Source organism: Megascapheus bottae, chromosome 4 (assembly GCF_031878675.1).
Source record: "Megascapheus bottae isolate mThoBot1 chromosome 4, mThoBot2.hap1, whole genome shotgun sequence".
NCBI lineage: Eukaryota > Metazoa > Chordata > Mammalia > Rodentia > Geomyidae > Megascapheus > Megascapheus bottae.
The window spans coordinates 61,656,479-61,677,981 of NC_143512.1; the positions used below are offsets into that span (position 1 = coordinate 61,656,479).

General features: G+C 38.1%; 1 protein-coding gene across 1 annotated transcript in view; it reads left to right on the forward strand.

Moving 5' to 3' along the window:
* Plcxd3 (phosphatidylinositol specific phospholipase C X domain containing 3) overlaps nucleotides 1–21,503 on the forward strand; it is a 130,344-nt gene that overhangs the window by 69,475 nt on the left and 39,366 nt on the right. The window contains exon 2 of the mRNA XM_090331998.1: nucleotides 4,061–4,769. Coding sequence (XP_090188124.1) covers nucleotides 4,061–4,769 — 709 coding nt within the window. The remainder of the gene's footprint in view (nucleotides 1–4,060; nucleotides 4,770–21,503) is intronic.

Here is a 21,503-nt window from a genome sequence, read left to right on the forward strand (position 1 = left end):
GGAAGTGGTGTTGAGGCTCAAGTGGTAGAGCTCTAGCCTTGAGAAAGTCCAAGGACAGTGCTTAGGCCCTGAGCTCAAGCCCAGGACTGGCAAAAAAAAAAATTTAATTGAGCAAAAATGAATTTCCTATGATGCAGCTAAAGCCTCACTTAGAGAAAAAGTTCTTGTTTTAAGTATCTGAATGAAAAGAACAAGGCCTACAGATTAAAGATCTAAATTGCAACCATTAAAGCAGGATAAAGTGTGAGGCTCTGAATTCAAAAAAGTGCCTATAAAACAGCTAATAGGGAGAGAGTAAATTAAATGAAAAGCAATTCAAAATAAAGCAATAAAAAGCAGAGGTCAAAGAAGGAGAAACTAAACAGAGAAAAAATAGGAACAACTGATTTTTGGAAAATATCAATAAAGTTAACTATTTCTGTTTGGTTTTTAAGGAATCCGGAGTCTAAGCATGGTGGAACTGGATCTTATCTGGGAGTGTGTTTTAAGGGACTGCAGTTAAGATATACTGAGATGGGATCTGCTTCCAAGCGTAATTGATGAGTGTTGACAGATTCAGTTCCTTGGATGGAAAGCCTCCGTTCCTAGCTGTCTATTGGCTGGTAGCCATTCCCAGTATTTTCCACATGGGTTTCTGCAATATGGCTCCTCTGAGCCAGGAAGAAATCTCTTGTATTTTGTAACTTAGTTTTAGAAATGGAATCCTGACATGTTTGCCCTACTTTAGACATTAGAAGGCCTTACTGGGTTCAATCCATACCCAGGGAAAGGGGTATGAATGCTGAGAGAACAGAGATCGTTCGGAGCTATTTTAGAAATATTCTTACCACATTGCCTAAATAGGGGAACCACTTATCAGACTGAGAAGGACAAATAAAAGTACCTGTTCCCAAGCAAGGGAAAGACAATAACTTTTCTGCTTGTAGTCACTATTCAAAGCCAAAGCACAGGAACTTGATGGGGCAGGGCTAGCAGTTGTTTGAGGACCAAGAACAAATGAAACCTCAAATTGAGTGGGTAAATTTAGAAGCAGAGGTGCCACATTAAGTACTAAACCCAAGTTCTGAGTTTGACACCATGGATGAGAAGAGGATTAAAAAATTAGGATCCCAGGAATACCAAGGCAACACAGATGCAAAATATCAACCAGGTGCAGAAAGATTTGTAGAAACTTCTAAGAACAAAGTTGAGCCTAACTTTTTCTCTCAATTACTGAAAGGTAAATACTCTGCTGTATATTTCCTTTTTTAAAATCAAACAAATAGAAAACTTAAAAGCTATTCTAAATGGCCATTCAACTATTATTTTGACCAATGTTAGATTATTCATTTTCTTCCCAATCTGCCACTTCAAATTAATTGATCTAAGTCTCACTCCAGTTAATGCCTGTATTATGAAGTATCCATAGACCACTGCTCTACACCATGGGCTTGGTCTGTGCCAAGGACTCCTCTAGCTCGAAAGGACAGCAGGTGTTTCTCTGTCTAATCCACTTAGGGTTTTTTTTGTTGTTGTTGGTTTTGCTTTGTTTTTGTTTTGTTTTGTTTTGTCTTGGTTTGGTTTGGTTTGGTCTGGTTTTGGTTTTGTTGGTCATGGAGCATGAACTCTGCGCCTGGGTGCTGTCCCTGAGATCTTCAACTGGTAGGCTACCACCCTACCAATTGAGCCACAGCACCACTTCCTGTTTTCTAGTGGTTAATTAGAGATAAGAGTCTTTAGTGCCAGGAATGGCTTTGACCCATGATCCTCACTCAGATCTCGGCCTCTTGAGTAGCTAGGTTACAGGCGTGAGCCACTGCACCAGGCTCTTAGTTTTTCTTTTTAACATTCCTTTATTTCAATTTTCATAAACATTCTTTACTTGAAGGTCAACAAATATGATAAACAAGGAACTATAATATCCTTCCAGAACATTTTCAAAATGAATTATTTCTATGCCTTTTTACATAAAAAGTTTTATGTATGATTGGATAGGGAAGGGGGGAAAACAAGATGAGGGGTGGGGGTGGGGGGAAGGAAATGGGGTTCAAGACATGTGGAAGGGTATCAATGTATGGGAATTAATGCACCATCTATCTGGAAAATATCATGTAACCCTTCTATTAATTACAATAAAAATATATGAAAAAAAAGAAAGGCCAAATGAAACCCAAACTTGAAACAATGAACTACTCTTCCAGTAAAAGAAATGTGGCTTTGTGCTTACTTCTAATTAGGCCTTCTACTGGTTTACAGAAGTAATGACTTTTGCCCCTCTTTCTGTCACATGTAAACTTTTTTAACTCTTATTTTGAGGGCTTATTACCTGTTATAATCTTAGCTTGCATAATTATGATTTGTCTTAAACTCATTCACTATTTCATACTTTAGATACACTTCTCCATGTATACTGATCTCCAACACAATTCTTTAGTGTATCCATCTGGATTAGCAGTAAGACAATTAGCAACTAATAAATCAATATATAATAATTTAAAAATTTTAAATCCATGTCCAATTCAACCCACCAGTTTTGCTCATTTACAAAGCACTGACATTTTCTTCTCATTCTAAAGAGAACAGATTACAGCATTTTAGTTTAAATTTAAATTGTCATTAAGGTACATTTCATTGTTTGAAACGTCCAAACAAATGAGAAGTTATATGTTGTAGAATCCCCACAGACTGACATATGAAAATTATGACTTTTGAGGGAAGCCTGGGTTATATAGGACAGGTCCAGACCAGCTAAAGGTTATTTCTGTACTGAGGATTAAACTCAAGGACTCTCAAGCACTTCAGCGCTAAAGCTGTACTCTGAATCCTTCTGTTTTAATTTGTGTCTTCAGATAAGTTCTTTTTCTTTTGCCTTCTCTGGCCTGCTAGCAAAATTCTCCTTTTTCTACCTTACATATAAGTAGGATTATGTACATATGCCACCACAACTGGTTGATTTGTTAAAATGGGGTCTCAATAGCTCTTTGCCTGTGCTGAAATCACATTGTGGGCTACCTTCTCCATCCTAAGTAACTTGGATTATAGGTAAGCACCAGCACGTCTGCCTCATGGGACTCCGCACTTAATGGCAAGCCATGTGCATATCCCTATATTTTCAGAATTCTGATACTTGTAACTGCCAAGCATAAGTAGTCTGCATACTTTTAAATAAATAATTCTAGGAGCTGGGAGTTTGGCCCAGTAGTAGAGTGCTTGCCTAGCAGGCATGAAGACCCGGGTTCAATTCCTCGGTACCATATACAGAGAAAAAAACCAGAAGTGGTGCTGAGGCTCAAGTGGTAGAGTTCTGGCCTTGAGAAAGTCCAGGGACAGTGCTCAGGCCCTGAGCTCAAGCCAAGGACTGGCAAAATAAATAAATAAATAAATAAAATAATTCTAAATCTGGACGTCAACTCCTAAGAACTTTTCACTGACAGAGAGTATCTAGAAAAAGAAGAGTCTTAAATTTTAGGTGCTGTCAGTTGTGTTGACTTGAAGGAAAAATTAATTTACTATGTAGGATGTACTTATTCTCGTCTAAGTTGAGGGATAAAGTTAAATTTATTAGAATTGCGCTATTCTTTTTCTTTCTTCTTCCTCTATCCCCCTGAACTCCTGTGCTTTCCACAAATGTGTCAGAAAACAATTCATGCGCTGATTTTCTGCCTGTGGAAAGGGCTTCTTCATTCATCATCACAGTCCCTATAAGCATGATATTAACTCAAAAATGAAGGGTAACATGATAGACAAACAATGGGAGAGCTGATGAGTCTCCATAATTCCTGCTTTATGAATGACCTGTGTGGAGAGCCAATCCTAATAAGTGCATTAAGGCCTTAGCTCTCAAAAGCAGCTGATGAAAATATTGATAGGAAGGGATATTTCTTATTGTGTTATGATCCATGATCTGTGTCCTACTGTAAGTTGTAAGAGATGAGGTCTAACTATTGAACTATTGATTGCTTAGTATTTCCTTTGACTTGTTTAAGGGGGCAGTGTGTAACCGTCCCCTTGCAAGTTGGAAAGGAATTGGAACGGTTGAAGGACTGGAGATTAATCACTTTATACCTTTCTATTCTTCTAGGGTCTCATGATTCCTTCAGCTTCTACATTGATGAAGCCTCACCAGTAGGTCCTGAGCAGCCAGAAACTGTCCAGAATTTTGTCTCTGTGTTTGGCACTGTAGCCAAGAAACTGATGCGGAAATGGTTAGCCACTCAAACAATGAACTTCACTGGCCAGCTAGGAGCCGGAATCCGCTATTTTGATCTTCGAATTTCCACCAAGCCCAGAGACCCTGACAATGAACTTTATTTTGCTCATGGCTTGTTCAGTGCCAAAGTCAATGAAGGTCTTGAGGAGATCAACGCATTCCTCACAGATCACCGTAAAGAAGTAGTATTCTTGGACTTCAACCATTTTTATGGGATGCAGAAATACCACCATGAAAAACTGGTTCAAATGCTGAAAGACATCTATGGAAACAAAATGTGTCCAGCGATCTTTGCCCAGGAAGTTAGCTTAAAGTACCTGTGGGAGAAAGACTATCAAGTGCTGGTCTTCTACCACAGTCCAGTGGCTCTGGAAGTGCCCTTTCTCTGGCCGGGTCAGATGATGCCAGCGCCCTGGGCGAACACCACAGACCCCGAAAAATTGATCCAGTTTCTTCAAGCATCCATCACTGAAAGAAGAAAGAAGGGCTCGTTTTTTATATCTCAGGTGGTGTTGACCCCCAAAGCTAGTACGGTGGTCAAAGGCGTAGCCAGTGGCCTCAGAGAAACGATCACAGAGAGGTAAGAATGCCTAAACCGGGGGAGGAAGCTTCAGCCACATAGCTCAAATCCACAAAACTAGTAAGTGATAGAGCTAAATTTTAAAAATCTGTTTATGTTTATTTCCTAGGGCCGCCTAATATGGCACTACAAACAAACTGAGTGCCTTTAACCAATAGAAGTGTGCTACCTCACAGAGAGGGTGACCAAGAGCTTGGCAGTAATGATCTCCCTCTGAAAACCTTAGCAAGAAACCACTCTATGTCTCTCTCTCTTAGGTCCTGGTGATTGCCCTGAGAATCCTTGGCTTGTTGGTGTATCTCCCTTATCTTCTTCATATGGTGTTCATATGTGATTCTTTTTCTGTAAGAACAGAAGGCTACATCTTAACCTCATTATTTCTATACAGACATTGTTCCTAAGTAAGTTCCCACAAAGGTGTGATAGGTACGCATTTCATAGGACACAGATCACCCCACAATATCACATATTTTAAGTCAATATCTAGTTGTCTTCTACAAAGCTCTTTTTCATCTCTGTGTAGGTTTTTCCTCTATAATGCCCAGTCTGTTTTTACACACCTCCTGCCATTTAATACACAGCATAATCACAGGATGTAGGTGCTATCATATGGATCGAAACATAATAATAAGTCTCAGATCAACAGGATATTTTGCCTAAGTCCCATTCAACAGTGTTTAGAACATTCCCAGACTCTGTTCCCAGGCCACGTTGCCTGTCCCAGACATCATATAGACTGCTTTACTAGGAGGACTGCTCTTCACTGATCAAGCCCAGTCATCCATGTAGGGTAACAACTGATTGACTGATTACCTTCAAGGTGTAAATAAAGTCATGACCAAAGCTCTCTACAGCTATTTCCCATGAGCCTTATGTAGGCACAATGATGTGTGCAATTTATTCTTTTGAGTTCTATTTTCATATGTGTGTGATATGAAGTACTTTGATCATACTCATTTAATGATTATTTTATTTATTTTAAATTTATAAAAAAAGGTGATGGACAGTGGGGTTACAGTTACTTAAGTAAGGTAATAAATACCTTTCTTTTTTATTGTTGGGATAATGTATAGAAAGGGTACAGTTACATATGTCAGGTAGTAGGTGCATTCTTGAAACTTGATACCCCTTTCCTTCCCCCCACCTCCTCCCAATCATCTTGTTTTCCCCTCTTTCCTTCCCTATTTCAAATAAACAAATAAACAGATATATAATATACCAGGTAACAAAGTCATATACAGTAACCACATGAGATTAACCATAAGGGGGGAAAAAGACAAAAGAAATAACTTCACATAGTACATTAAGAACAACAATCACAAAGGTAAACATTTTCAATCATGTTCTGCCGTCACTACCCCCTCTCTCTGATACCCACTCTTCCTCAGCAATACCTGGTTTATATTTCTGTCATTCATCAATTTAGTGCATATGAATTTTACAAAGTGTTTTGTCATGGTTGTTCATTTATTCATATATTTTAGTCAGATTAATCCCTTTATTTCCCTGTCTTTCCTCATTCCCTCTGTTTTCTTTTCCTTTTTCATTTTCTGGCATTTGATGGGCCTGGGTGCTGCCCTGAGTCTTTTAGCTCAAGGCTAGCACTTTATCACTTGAGTCACAGCCCCACTTCTGATTTCCTGGTGGTTAATTGGAGATAAGAATCTCAGGGACTTTTATGCCTGCGCTGGCTTTGAACCACGATCCTCAGATATTAGCCTCCTGAATAGCTAAGATTACAGGCATGAGCCACCAGTGCCTGGCTTTAACACACACACACACACACACACACACACACACACACACACACACACACACACATATATATTTTAAGTATCACAATGCATATTAGCCTACAAAAGGTACCAGTAAGAATTTTAGTGAAGAATCCCATTTAATCAATAGTGTTTTCCAATATATACATCACACTTATTAACAACCCATGGAATTAACTTTGAAGGACTGTCCTTAACCAGCTGTTCTAATTCAAAACTTCTCACTTGCCCGAGGGCTCACATATCTAAAATAGTAGAGTTGTATCTTGGAAGAGTAGGGCTAGAAGAGAATTTTGAGAGAAGAAATTAAAATCAACTTTTATTCCCTAGGATTATGTAAATTACTTACCAATGATTTGCACATATCTCTGAGTCTTGCCATTATACTTGTACTATAAGTATTCTTCAGTGAAGCTGATACATGGAAATCAAATACTTCTCTCTAATTTTATCTGTCATTCACTACTCCCTCCCCTTAACTTTAACATAGAAGTACTTTTTTAAGGTAAAGATTACAAAAGCAAATCAAGTCAAAAAGTTGGCAGTTTCAAGGGGCCCATGGACTGAAATGGCCAAAAGCTTATTATTTTCATGGGTGACACCTCCCAGTTTGGAATGAGAAAGTCCTGAGGATGGCTAATGTGACAGCTGCACAACAATACAAATATTCTTAAGGCCAGGAAACTGTACATTTAAAACTAGTGAAATAGTGCATTTGGTGGTATGTTTTATTACACTGAAAAATGAAAACCTAAGTTTTGGAAAGACCCCCTTTTGTCATTCTTAAAGCCAGGCAGTGGTATTAGTGTGTGCTCAATGATTTTGTTTCAGTCTTCTGGCTGGGTCCTGGGGCCTGCCTTTGCAAGGACAAAGAAAAGAAAGGGAGGATTGATTACTCCCTGGTATTTGTTGTTTTTTTTTTCTTCTGTATCTGACTTTGACACCTGGTATATTGTATATACATTTATTTGAATTTTTGAAATAGGAAAGGGAAGGGGAGAAAGCAAGATGATTGAGAGAGGGGAGGGGAGGAAAACGGGAACAAAAACATGAGAAGGGGTACCAATATGTGAGAAGTAATGCACCTACTGCCTGATGAATGTAACTATAACCCCTCTATACATTATCCCAACAATAAAAAAAGAAAAGAAAAGATTCATCTGGAGGTGGCATTGTGTTCTTGACTTTTTTTCCCAGTCCTGGGGCTTGAAGTCAGGGTTTGGGCACTGTCCTTGGACACTTTTTGCTCAAGGCTAACACTCTGCCACTTGATTCACAATGCTACTTCCAGTTTTTTTCTGTGCATGTGGTACAGAGGAATTGGACACAGGGCTTTGTGCATGTGAGGTGAGCAATCTATCCCAAGGCTACGCTCCTGGTCCCTCTTCTTGACTTTCTACTAGAAACATTCATTCAAAAAACATATGTTGGCATTGAAAGGTGCAAAGAGCTATTCCATGTCAGTGAAGAAAGACAACAGGCACTTGTAAGAAATATCTGGATCTGAAGTATTTTCATCACTAAAACTAAGAGCTTGAACTAGATCCTGCCTTTTGACTAGCATCTTTCTCTAGGACTTTAAAAACTCATTTCTAATATTTGGACTAACAAAAATTCTGAGTATATTCATTTAGAAAGTAGTGTTGGAAGTTGTAGGTGGCTTTCAGTGAAACTAAATTCAGGCTGGATTTAGGTACTGTAGCTTTCAATCTGGCCCTGGGTTCCAAATACTGCAGATGTGTTTTCTTCATTTTAGCAATGGCAAAAGGAGCAGATTTTTTAGTTCTCAAAGACCTATTTTTACTATATTTTTCAAACACCAGCTTTTACACCTCACCCCCACAAAATTCACACATCCTGAAAAAAGAAGGTATGCAACGTGAGTCAAGTCCTTTACTAAGTTGTAGATAGTTTATTAATTTATAGCCCCTTTTCCAGTTGAAACAATGTAGTCATGTCACCTATAAGATTTTTTAGGAAGCAATGTATGTTAGTGATTTAAGTTAATAATTCTATAGGTTAACAGTCTTCTAAGGATAATGGCATTGTTTTAGGCTTATTTTCTTACATAGTATTTTTTTTTAATACAGCTATTAAAATACCCCATCAGATGTTATACCAACTTCTTTATGATTCTTTTATTTAATATCCACACAATCTTCCAATGATAGTTAATACTATCATCCCATCTTAAAAGGTAAAGGAGCAGAAGTGTTGATACAAAAACTGGGACCCTAAAACACAACAGAATTTAATATAGCCAGTAAATAGAATAATACAGTATTAGGTTACTTGCAGGGAAATGGATGGACCTGGAACAAATCATGTTGTAATATAAGCCAAGCTAAGACATACAAACGGTGCATGTTTTCTCTCATATGAGAAAGCTAGATCTAAGCTACATGGAACATGATAAATTATATAGGACTCTAGGCATTCACACATATTGAGACCAAAAGAGGATATTCCTGGGAGAGGAACAGATAGGTGCAATGCCTCTGTGCCTCTGATCATATCAAATAATATTTATCAAAATGAATTTCAGAAAATGGAAGCAAGGGATTTTTTTCTTGATCCTTTTTTCTTATTTATTCATTTATCTGTCTGTGGGAAGGTAAGGGGGGACACAAAAGTGGAGAGACATAGGGTGAACAAATAGTAGCTGTGGTACTAAGTAGAAGCTTTGTTGATAATGAACTGTACAATTTGTGGGTGGGGACAGGAGGAAAAACATGGGAGAGAATGAAGGAAGGATGACATTGTTCCTTTTATACTCATTACCTGACTTATGAAACTGTTTATCACCTTTCTAAGAATATTCTTAGAATTGTTGGTCAACTTACCTAGATAGCATCGTTAAAGTAAAGGTAGATTCCAGACCTCAATAAAGGTTCTTCTATTTGCTTTTTAATTCCTACTTAAATAATATGCTGGTTTAAACATTATATATATCATGAGTAACCTCAGACATAGAATCTTAAAGCTGTCACATCATGTTCCCTCTCTATTTATAAGGCTTCAAAGAGGTCACTGTAACTTTGTTTGCACTTCATTGAAAGGCATTATCTACACCAAATTCTTCCTTTTATTCAAGGGGACTCAGTAGAATTGTGTAATATGTATTGAAGAGCTCCCATGAGCAAGGCTCTGAATAAAGTGCTGTGAGCTGTATTAACACTGGTAAGCTTTTTGAAAAGACAAGATCATAAATGACCTAAATAGAAATGAGAGAAAAATGAGAGAATTAAAGATCAAAGCCTATGGTGATTAATAGAATTGAGATGCCTGCAAAGATTGTGATTGGCTTTGTGATAGGTGAAAATGGGCTCAGGTACCCTTCTAGGTTGAATAAATAACAGGAAGAACATAGAGGTAGGGAATCTTGAGGACAAGAGAAGTTAGTGTGTGTCACCACAGAGTCATATTCAAAAAATAAACATGGGAGATGGGCATAGGAAAAGTGAAAAGGCAGATTATGAAACTAGAATTAACTAAAATATCAAAGAGGAATTATCAGACCTAGACTTCAATAAATGAAACTGATCCGTTTTTTTGCCAATCCTGGGGCTTGAACTCAGGTCCAGACTTTTTCAAGGCCAGAACTCTACCATTTGAGCCTCAGCACCACTTCTGCCTTTTTTTCTATGTATGTGGTACCAAGGAATCGAACCTGGGTCTTCCTGCATGCTAGGTAAGCACTTTACCACTAGGCCTAACTCCCAGCCACAAAACGGATCCAATTTTATAAGTCAGATATATACGGAGAAGCTGATGACAGAGCCACCAGTCCAAAATGGGAAATAACTGGATGGGAAGATAGAGAAGGAAAACTGGCTGACACACTATGACTTCGTCTCTACTGACAGAGCCTTTCTTTGAATGCTGGGACATCATTCTTGGTATGAGAATCAGACTCCTTAGAGCTGGACTGTGTAAAGTCCTGCCTCCTTTATTTTAGGATCATAATCCTTGCTTTGAGTGGACGTTAGAATATTCAAGATTAGACTGTTCATATGGAACCCCATTATTCATCTGGGAAAAGGGAGGGAAAGACACGAGATATTAAGACCTCCATAATGTGTCAGGTGCTATGATGAATATATTATGTGAATTGTATATATTTAACCCACTCTATAAAACAGTGTATCACAAAGTAGGTATTATCATATTTATTAGAAGTGGACCATGAAATCTGAGATACCCAGGACTCATATTAAATACTCCCAGAGTTAACAAGTGATTATTGTTATATGAGTCTGTTTGACTTTAATTCTCTTGATTACTTGTGAAAATTATGCAAAATGATATCACTTAAAGTTGAATGGATGCAATACCCTCCCTGTGCATTTTCTAAGGCAGATTTTGATTAAAGGGTTAGGAAGGTTAAATTATGCTGAAGAAGAAGTAAGGAAAACTATGGGGGGAAACGGTCTGAAGTGTAAAGCTTTGCTTAAAGAAAGTAAGTCCAGGTATTCTGACATGCTCCCCTTCTCCCTAGGGAAGCATTACTATAGAATAGTAGGATACAAAAGGAAGTTAGAGGTGACTGGACCCACTTCTCCTTGCCTTGTGCCTTTTGCCAATTTGATATTTTTCACTTAGAAAAAAAACATTGATCATTCTGATGAATACTAAGTATTGCTCAAGGTCACAGTATCAACTGGTAGAAGAGCTAGGATTAAAATCCAGGTTTCCTGGCTTCCAAACAGTTTTTTCTTTTCCTTCTATATCTCAAGGAGAAATAATGTTGGGGATTGGCCAAGGAGGCTGAAAGAGCATCATTCAGAGATCAGCATGGGAGGGTAAGCCAGCCTCTAGTTTCACTGTGTTTGATGTAACACAGGGTGCTAGACTACTGATGTCCTTTTGGTCAGGTTCAACATGGTAGCCTAAAGACTAGCTTATGGATTTTGTAAAGTGTCTATCTTCCTTAGTTTATATCTTACGTGTATTGTTCTGTATATGCTTTTCCTGATATTCCATCCACCCTTCACTGCCTGTAAATTATTCAGCTGTGGTTCCAGGCATCTTGTTTGAAGAGCCAAGGAATGGCTTTTCCAAGAGGCCAAGGCTCATAATGATGCCAAGTCAGCAAATGATATGATGCTGCACTGTCCTTTGTTTCTTTTCTCCTACCTCATGCCATACCCCCAGACATTTCAGCAAACTAATAGAGTAGCTAATAAAGTGTTTTTCTCTGCAGTAGAAGAGGAAGATTATCTTCTCAGGGTATATATGCATAATGAAAAAGTGTCATGCATATTATAGAGAGCAAGAATAACCACTGTTTTTAATAGTCATCTCATATAAATGTAATAATGAATAGATATGATCCTTCTTTTTTTGTCTGTCATGAGGCTTGAACTCTAGGCCTGGGTGCTGTCCCTGAGCTCTTTACTTCAAGGCTAGATCTGTACCACTTGAGCCACAGCACCACTTCTGGCTCTCTGGTGGTTAATTGGAGATAAGAGTCTTAGGGACTTTCTTGCCTGTGCTGGTGTTGAACCATTATCCTCAGATCTCAGCCTCCTGAGTAGTTAGGATTACAGGTGTGAGCCACTGGCACACAGCTTATATATAGTTTTAAGTCCCAATTTGCAATTTAGAAGAAATTAAAGGTCAAAAATGATACTTTGCTTACTTGATGTAGAGGGTCAATGCTGGGATCAGTTTAGAACCTAGGTTTTCTGAAAAACTAGAAAAGGAAACTGACTTATGAATGGAAAGAAAGTCCCAGAAAGCAGAGCTTCTTCTGACAACAGACCTTGACCATTGGAATGAGCGTCACTGAAGATTTCTTTCTTTCTCTTTCTTTCTTTCTTTCTTTCTTTCTTTCTTTCTTTCTTTCTTTCTTTCTTTCTTTCTTTCTGTCAGTCATAGGGCTTGAACTCTCAGCCTGGGTGCTGTCCCTGAGCTCTTCAGCTCAAGGCTAGCTCTCTACCACTTGAGCTACAGCACCAGTTCTGGTTTTCTGATGATTAATTGGACATAAGAGTCTCATGGACTTTTGTGCCCTGGCTGGCTTTGAACTATAATCCTCAGATCTCAGCCTCCTGAGTAGCTAGGATTATAGGTATGAGCCACCAGTGCCCAGCTTGAAGATTTCTTGAAATGCAAATTCCTGGATGCCATCTCATAGATTATGATTCAATTATCTATGACTCATAGTTGTTCATTTTTAACAGACCTCAGAGAATATCAACTTAAGTAACATAGCTCATGTGTACAGATAAACTGCATCACAACCTGGTTTTAGTCATCCTAGAAAGAGCGAGCCACAAGATTTTCCATGCCCCTCCTCCTCCTTAGTTAATTCTTAAATCAAAGCTGTGACTTCTCTATCTACAGACCTCATCAGAATTAAGTTCATATTTGCTGTTTTATCAATCAGGCAAAGCTTCCTATGGGTGATTTCCTTGAAACGTCTCCCTCTGCTGTTGTTAGCATCTTCCTTCTTCTGTCATTTACTTTGATCTTGGGACTAATAGGATGATGAACACAGCCAGAAGACTCCTGTGGAGGGATTCTTGTTCCCCAAAGTTGAACTCCATGCAAAAAGACTGAATAATTTCCAGATTCAGTGTCTGGCACTGAAATTGGTTAGCATTTGCATCCCACATGTCAAACAGTATGAAGAAGGAAGAGAAGGATGTGATGATGGTAATGATTATGCAAAAACTTATGGCCAAGAGACAATATGACAGAAGAAGGAACACAGCCTGGGTCTCACTAGGGTATGGCAGAAGGAAGAATACCCTTTGTAACGTTCATTTTAACATTTTTTTTGCCAGTCCTGGGCTTGAGCTCAGGGCCTGAGCACTGTCCTTGGACTTTCTCAAGGCTAGAGCTCTACCACTTGAGCCTCAGCACCACTTCCGGCTTTTTTTTTTCTATGTATGTGGTACTGAGGAATCGAACCCGGGTCTTCATACATGCTAGGCAAGCACTTTAACCACTAGGCCAAACTCCCAGCACCTCATTTTAACATTTTGTCCCAAGACTTTTTGGAAGAAGCATCTAATAAACGTACTCTTTCTCTTCCTTTTGGTTGAAGTTCTGTATGCAAAAAATAAACCAAACTCACCTTTTTATTATCATGCAAAAGAGAGTCAAAAACTGGAAGAAATCTTAATCAAAGATTTTTGGGAAGTCATATATATTCAGGGCATGGTGTGTGTGTGTGTGTGTGTGTGTGTGTGTGTGTGTGTGTGTGTGTGTGTGTGTGTGTGTGTATGCGGGCGCGTGCACGTGCTTGTCTGTCTGTCTGCATGAGCATAAACATGAGAAGAGAGAGAATGAGAGGGAAAGCATGCATATAGTTTTTAAACAGCCTAGCATGAGTTACTTTACTTACTTTAGAAAACAGCTCTGGATCTCAGTTTTTTTAAATATATAACTGCAATTAAATTCAGTTTCTTTTTGGGGGGGAGGGTGAGGAGTCATGGGACTTGAACTCAGCCTGGGCACTGTCACTTAGCTCTTCAGCTCAAGACTACCACCCTACTCCTGGGCCTGGGCGTTGTCCCTGAGCTCTTCAGCTCTAGGCTACCACCCTACCTGTTGGGCCAAGCCCAACTTCCCCTTTTCTAGAAGTTAATTGGAGATAAGAGTCTCAGGTCCTTTTATGCCAGAACTGGCTCTGAATCTGGATCCTCATATCTCAGCCTCCTGAGTAGCTAGGATTATAGGTGTGAGCCACTGTGCATGGCTAAATTCAGTTTCTAAGAGGAAGCAATCAAGTTATATAGCTAGAATTTACCAAACACTGGGAGGCAGTAAAGAAATCAAAGGTAAGGAGAGTAGCTATCTAGAAAGAAGAGATATTTAATCAGGCAGTTGGTAACAATAGTTTTGGGACCTCTTCAGACAGAGGTTTGTTCAAGATTTGAACCATAACTTGATTTATCATGAGTGATGAAGAGGTGTCTGAGTCAGGGAGTCAGATCTGGGCACATTGAGTCACATTCTGGGGCGATGAGAAAGAGGAATTCTGATAAGTTCTTACCTTCATCCTTCTGAAGGCTCCCAAAGTGGGTCATAAGCTTATTCAACCTCACATTGGTCTAACTCGCAAAATTTCCAGTCTGGAGGGGATTTTAAATTTAAAGACAGAAAGAGAGATCCTAAGATTTTTATGATTATCCTTTAAATAAAGATCCCTGGGTTTAAATATATTGTTTAACATCATGAGATTATTGTCTTGTTAAAGCAAAGGAGAGAACATCTCATAGGGAACCATAAGACATCAAGTACGCAAGAAAGGACTTCTGGGCTCCAGTTTAGGCAATTTGGGAGAAGTTTAAGGAACCAGGGGCTTTCTTTAGATTGGATGCCTTCAGAAAGAAATTATAGAGACATCCTATAATTTAGCATTTCAATAAGTCTTACATATACAGGCTAGAATGAAACTTCAGCTCTATTTGATAAAGAACTCATAGTCACTTATTCTCTAGTCAGATGTTTGGCTATTTGTGGGTAGCACAGAACTTAAACAAAATTTCCTCTTTCTTGATTGTAATTTCAGAGTTATCTTGTCTGACGTTGGTATTCTGAGAAGTTATATATGTCCAAATGAGAATAGCATGACCTATTCATGAAGGTCATGCCAGAATTCCAGTTGTCAGCAGCTGGTGCCCTCATTGTTTTTATTTTGAAAGCCTCTACTGACAGTTTGGTTTTTTGAGATGCTTATATTTTATTACTTTTTTTCTAATGGAAACTACTGCAGATAGGGTCTCTGTGAAAACCTATACCATAGTTTTAGTGAAGGAAGTCAAAGAGTTAATTATGCTCTTCCCTCGGATTGCCCACTGAAAATGTAAACTTCAGTTGAGTCATAATGACAGTCAACTTGAATGTCTTTCTCTGTGGCCTTGTTTCTCCCTTATCACTAGAAATCCATTGGAACTGATTGAAAAGTAAAAAGGATCCTAGGTAGTGGAGATGAAAGGTTAGGGAAGAGGAAAATCTGAAGAGCTCTCTGTAAAAGCAATTACTGTTTGTTTATTTGTTTATTTTTGTGTATGTGGGTGTAGCATTTGTGGAGTGTGAATTCTTTTTCAATGAATCTCACAACTCATTTAAGGCACAAACAAGTAGATGGGTTGGCAGAGTTTAAGTTCTATGAGACATGGTCTATCTATAATACTGATATGATGATAAGAAATAACTTTTTGATTTTACAGAATTGTTTTGTTATTCTATTTTCCAGGTAGAGTTCTGTTTTCTTGAGCTTGTTTGAGTGAATGCCCTGCAGGATCATATTGGTTAGTGAATGTACTTGGTAATAGTTTTGGAGGACGGATCTTCTGATTACCAGGTGAAGTGCTTAGTTGAATAAGGTGATACAGGCAAGATTTTCTCTGCCAAATGATTAAAGGATTAGTGTGTGTCCCATGTAACCAAATAGTCAAATGACTTACTAACAAGCATCCTATAGAATGAGATTTCAGCTTTTATCTTGTATTTGGTTGAGAAAATGTTTTCTTCTAGGATAATTTCAATGGAAAAACAACAAAAAATGCTTGTAACACAATTTTCTCAGAATATCAGTCCTTGAAATATTTTAGAAGAAAATACCACTCATCTTGCCTATGGACATTAGTAGTTGTGATCACTGATTAGAAGACAGATCTTTTGGTGCTTGCTTTGTGTGTCAGATATTATAGCCTTTTGCTAAGTTAAAGTACTAAAAGTAATTAGGCAAGAATAGCTAAAGATTCACCTGTCACAACGATTTTTCTTTTGCAGAAATCACAAGTGTAGCGTGAATCTTTTTTTTTTACTCTAAAATATTCTTTTCTATCCTCCCCCTTCACTAATTTTGCCTGTGGCCTCAGCTGTTACAAGAAGAAAAGCTTCAGAGCTGTTTCAGAGAAGGTGACACCCTATCTGAAAAGAGCTGCATGTGGCAGTAAGATTGCAATGTGTGATTTCATTAGTGAATGCTAAAAGCAAGAGGTGCCCTTTGGAAAGGTAGGTGTGAGCTGGCCAGTATAAAACTGAGCAAATATATTCTGTATTCTATCAATGCTACTTGTCTGAATGCCAAGCAGAAAAAGCTTTTGCCTATATTTCTTCACTTTGGTCCAAAAAATAAAGTAGTAAGGAAAATAAATAATCCCATGATGCTGTCACAAACGATTTATAAATGTTGCTCTTTTCATTCTTGTAGTTCATTTTGGGGGGGGTTCATTAATTTGGGTTGCTTGTTTTCCCAAATATGATATAGTACGTAGCTTGTAATGAATGGATTATATAGAAAGTTGGTGGAGTTCATAGCTCAGCCTAAATTTAATTTTTTAGGAGAGGCCATTCAAGGATTCAGAAGAAATAGGGTGAATCTTTGAGTAACTAGCCTGGAAATCTTGTTTTATACTTATCTCTTACTTATGGGAAACCAGGTCAAAAGTTAGGTAATAGATTTAAGTCAGTTGCCATTCACAAACAGAGCAGTCTGCCATGGGGGTCTTTATCTTGCTTTATGTGAGAGAAGAATAATTTCATGTCCTTGCATGCACATACACATACACATACACATACACATATACATATACCTACACATACATCTACACATACACATACACATACACATGCACACAACCCCACCCCCTACACACACACTGCAGCTATGTGCTTTCACTTCAACATTTTATGTATCTACAGACAAGTTACCTCCAAATAAGAAAAAAGTAAAAGTGGACAAGAACTCTCTAGTCTATCTTTTAGCACTGGAGGACTTCCTTAATTTCATGAATCAGAAACAGTGACATCAAGATGTATTTATGATATTGGCTCTGCATAAAATGATGATTCAATAGTCAGCAAAAACATGGTAGTCAACTGAATATGTGTTTGTGTGTGTGTGTGTGTGTGTGTGTGTGTGTGTGTGTGTGTGTGTGTGTACATACATTGAAAGTAATAAGAGAGAAGCTAGCCTTGAGCATAACGAGGCTCAGGGACTGCATCCAGGCATTGAGTTCAAGCCCCACAACAGACAAAAAAATATTTTCTGTGAGGTACTAAAATATGAACTTAGGGCCTTTTGCATACAAACAGGTTGTCTACAATTAATGCCATGCCCCAGCTTTCACACACGGTTTTGCTTGTTTCTTAGTGTTTTTCAGGTTAGATTCTCACATTGTAACCTGAGGCCAGCCTCAGACAGTTTTTCTTGCTTATTTTTTCCACATAACAGAGACCATAAGTGTGTACTGCTGCTCCCGGCTTTTGGATTAAAATTCGAGCTGTCCAGGATTTGCTCCAATTGCGACCCATTCTTTATATCCTTTGTATTTGTAATTTCACTTTTTCAAAGTAGTCTAAAGTCTAAGTCTGCTCTTTTCAGCACCTCCACGGATAGAAATGAGAATCTATATCTTGAGTTGAATCAGCCCATCTCAATCAACTAGACCACATTAAGATTGCTGTTGACCTACAGCCAAAACAATAGGCATGGTGTTTGTTCTTCATTGCAAATTTTGAGAATCCGTCTTTGGTTATAGAAAAATTTCTTGGGAAATGTGAGATTTCTGCAAGATGCATGATTAAAGAATGATGCAAGACATAGTTTGCAACACAGTACTAAAATGTTGACCTGCAATTGATATATGCCTTAGGGACTCAAAGAAAAGACAGATGATAAAGGTGACTTTTCCAAAATCTGAGGACAATATCACACTGACCCTTTTTGCTTTTCTCCTTGCTTCTGGTATCACACATGTCCTCTACTGGAAAAATAATCTACTCTTCTGATTGTCAAATCATTATATATCAAATATAATTCTAAAGAATCTCCCTGGTGGGAAATTGTGCTTAGTTTTGGGAACATTTTGGAAGTAAAGTTTACACTAGGCCAACATGCAAGAGTTCCGTGGATATGTGCAAACCCAGGATTCAAACGTGACAGACATTGTGGACATTGAGGCTAGTGACAGGATATGTAAGGGAGGGAAAACAAAATCTTTGTTCAAAGGATTGTCCTTGACCATGAAATTCACCAAGGTCCCTGAGAAAAGCTGATAACTTGATGCTGCATGTTTCATGTTTACAATTTGAGATTGAAACATATGATTTATTGATGAGATTTTTTACTAGCACACATTTTGTTATGTCCATATATGTGTACAGTACACCTTGATCAGGCTTACCTGTAGCACTCTCTCTGGTCTTCCTTTCCCCCTGAGTTAACTTATCTCAAAGAGAATGGCTATTTTTTTTTTTACTAATTTTTAAACAATGAAGGTTTTTTGTTACTCAATGGCTGAGACTACCAGCATGATAGCTAATATCCACAAAACACTATTTGCCAGCTTTTGCTAGAAAATGATATGCCTACGATTGGACTAAAAGACTTATAACCTGGTGGTTGTACTTTGGTTGGTCCTAACACCTGTTTAAAAATAAGATTTTTGAGCCAATAGTGTACTCTACATAATTTATCAGGCAAAGGTATAATCCTTGATTATCAAGGGTATACATCAAATGATTTATTCTTTCCCTTAGTGAGTTAATTTGACAAGAGAGCCATGGTTGGGACCTGTAAAGAGGGCTGCTATGCATTTTTTGACAAGTATGGCTGGCCCTTGTGCTATATTTTCACCCTCTTCCTTCTCAGTTTTCTGGTAAGAAGGAATAATTTATAGCAACTTGGTAAAAAACGATAGGGCAGGAAGTCCCAGCTGTGCTGGCCCCAGCTGTCGCTGAGATCTAATAATATAGAGTGGGAATAGCACCCCTCTCTAAAGAGCACACAGTTTAACGTGCTTTAATTTGCCTGCCAATTAGACTTTTAAGATGTCAAGTGTATCTTCAGGCAACCTCTGTGACAATTCAGGATCCTTTGGTAAAGCAGCCTGAAGCAAAGGGAAATTTTTTTAAGGGGAAAAAGTTAAATGGGAAAAAGTCTTACTTTTTTTACTGTCAAAGGGGGAAAAATCCATGTACACATTTTTGCTTATGGCAACATGAAGATGCTAGTGAATATTGACAATGATCATAGTAAAGGGTACTAAAGAAATCAGGTGTCAGAATTCTTACCTGAGAATAGGTTGCCTCAATAATACTACATGGGACTAGGTAATCCTTTATTGTAGGGAGCTATCTGTACTTTATTGGACTTTTAGCAGCAACTTTACCTTCTACGTAAGTGGACTTCTCTGTAATACCATCCCCTAGGCAAGACTGTGAAAAGTGTCTTCAGACAGTGCCAAAGGCGTTTCCACTCAAGAGAAAATACACTTGCTTAGAGCTGCTGCTGAACAAAAGATCATATGAGCCGGGCACAGTGGCTACTCAGAAGGTTGAGATCTGAGGATCCTGGTTCAAACTCAGCTCAGTCACTGAAATCCATGAGACTCTTAACTCCAATTAAACACTAGAAAATCAGAAATGGCGCTGTGCTCAAGGGGTAGGGCATTAGCCTTAAGCTGAAGAGCTCAGGGACAGTGCCCAGGCCCAGACAGCAAGCCCCAAGACTGGGAGAAAAAAAAAAAAAAGATCACATGACATTTAATCTTGCTTTTTCTTTTTCTCATGTTAAACAGATGAGACCAATAGCCCAGGGGTTGTGGAGACATTAGTTCTATGGCTTGTTTTCGGCTTAAACAAGTATGACAAAACTTATAGATTTTTGTCTACTGACATGTTCATATTAGTCATTTGAAGTTTACTCTTCTATCTATGTGGTATCAAAAGAATTTAAAGGATGATTTTAGCCGGGGGAGAGGTGAGATAAGTCTTTGTCTTTCAAGGTGAATGGGTCCTGAAAACAACCAAAACTCATTCAGGCCCAAATACAGGAAACTGACTAGCAAAATGGATGAGTAGATGGAGGGTAATTAAAAGTCTATAGGGAACAGAGAGTTCAACTTTTCTCATGGGCTCCAGGAGCAGACTGAAGTGACTGTTGATAAAGGAGTTGTAAAGACCATTTTGAGTCATCCTGCCATTGAGAGGATAAGTGAACCATCTCTGTGGGTAACAATTCAAATGAGAGCTAGCTGACTTCCAGCTTATAAATCTGGGATGTTAGTTAAGCCTCACAGAAACAAACAAACATACAAACAGAAGAGAAAATAATGTTGATTCTTCCTTTGTATATGTGTATTATAATTTGGGCTACTTGGATGATCAAATGGGAACTGACAGAGATTTTATCTGTACAAGTGTCTGTCCTTCAAAATGACAAGTTTTAGTGATCAAGGTATTTACTCCTTAGTGGGAGAATCGGTTCATGAACAGTTTATTCAAATGTAGTGGGTTGCTATAGCAACTCATATTCACACATTTACTTGCAGTTTCAACCCAACACTTCCATAGAGTAACTAGTTGTAGGAGTTGGAGAAGTTAATTAAATTCACACATTTAGTTGGAGTTTCAACCCAACACTTCCATAGAGTAACTAGTTGTAGGAGTTGGAGAAGTTATTTGAATTCACACATTTAGTTGGAGTTTCAACCCAACACTTCCATAGAGTAACTAGTTGTAGGAGTTGGAGAAGTTAATTAATTGGAGTTACTTAATTTCATGAATCTTTAGTTTCCTGATCTGTACAATCTTTGATGATATCTTCTACCATCCATACTCTTGAGTTTATGGTAACAATGATAGTTTACTTGAATATATATGGTAGTTTGTAATAACAGGATATTAAAATACTAAGCATTACTTTCATTTGAATCATTACCAGAAAAAAAATACTCAATTACTTATTTTAAAGATGGTTTGTAATCTGGTTTACTATTGGTATTTCATTAGTAAAGAATAATCACTTTCATTTTCTTTTCCTGAACTATGAGTTATCATGACCTACCTGCACCCTTGACTTAGCAGGACTTGATTATCCTGAAAATAAGAAGTGATATAAAAAAAGCAAAATATCTACATTCAAAACAATTCATAAATCCTTTTCAGCTTAAATTATTGCATTATTTTAACAATGAATGAATGACATTAAGAA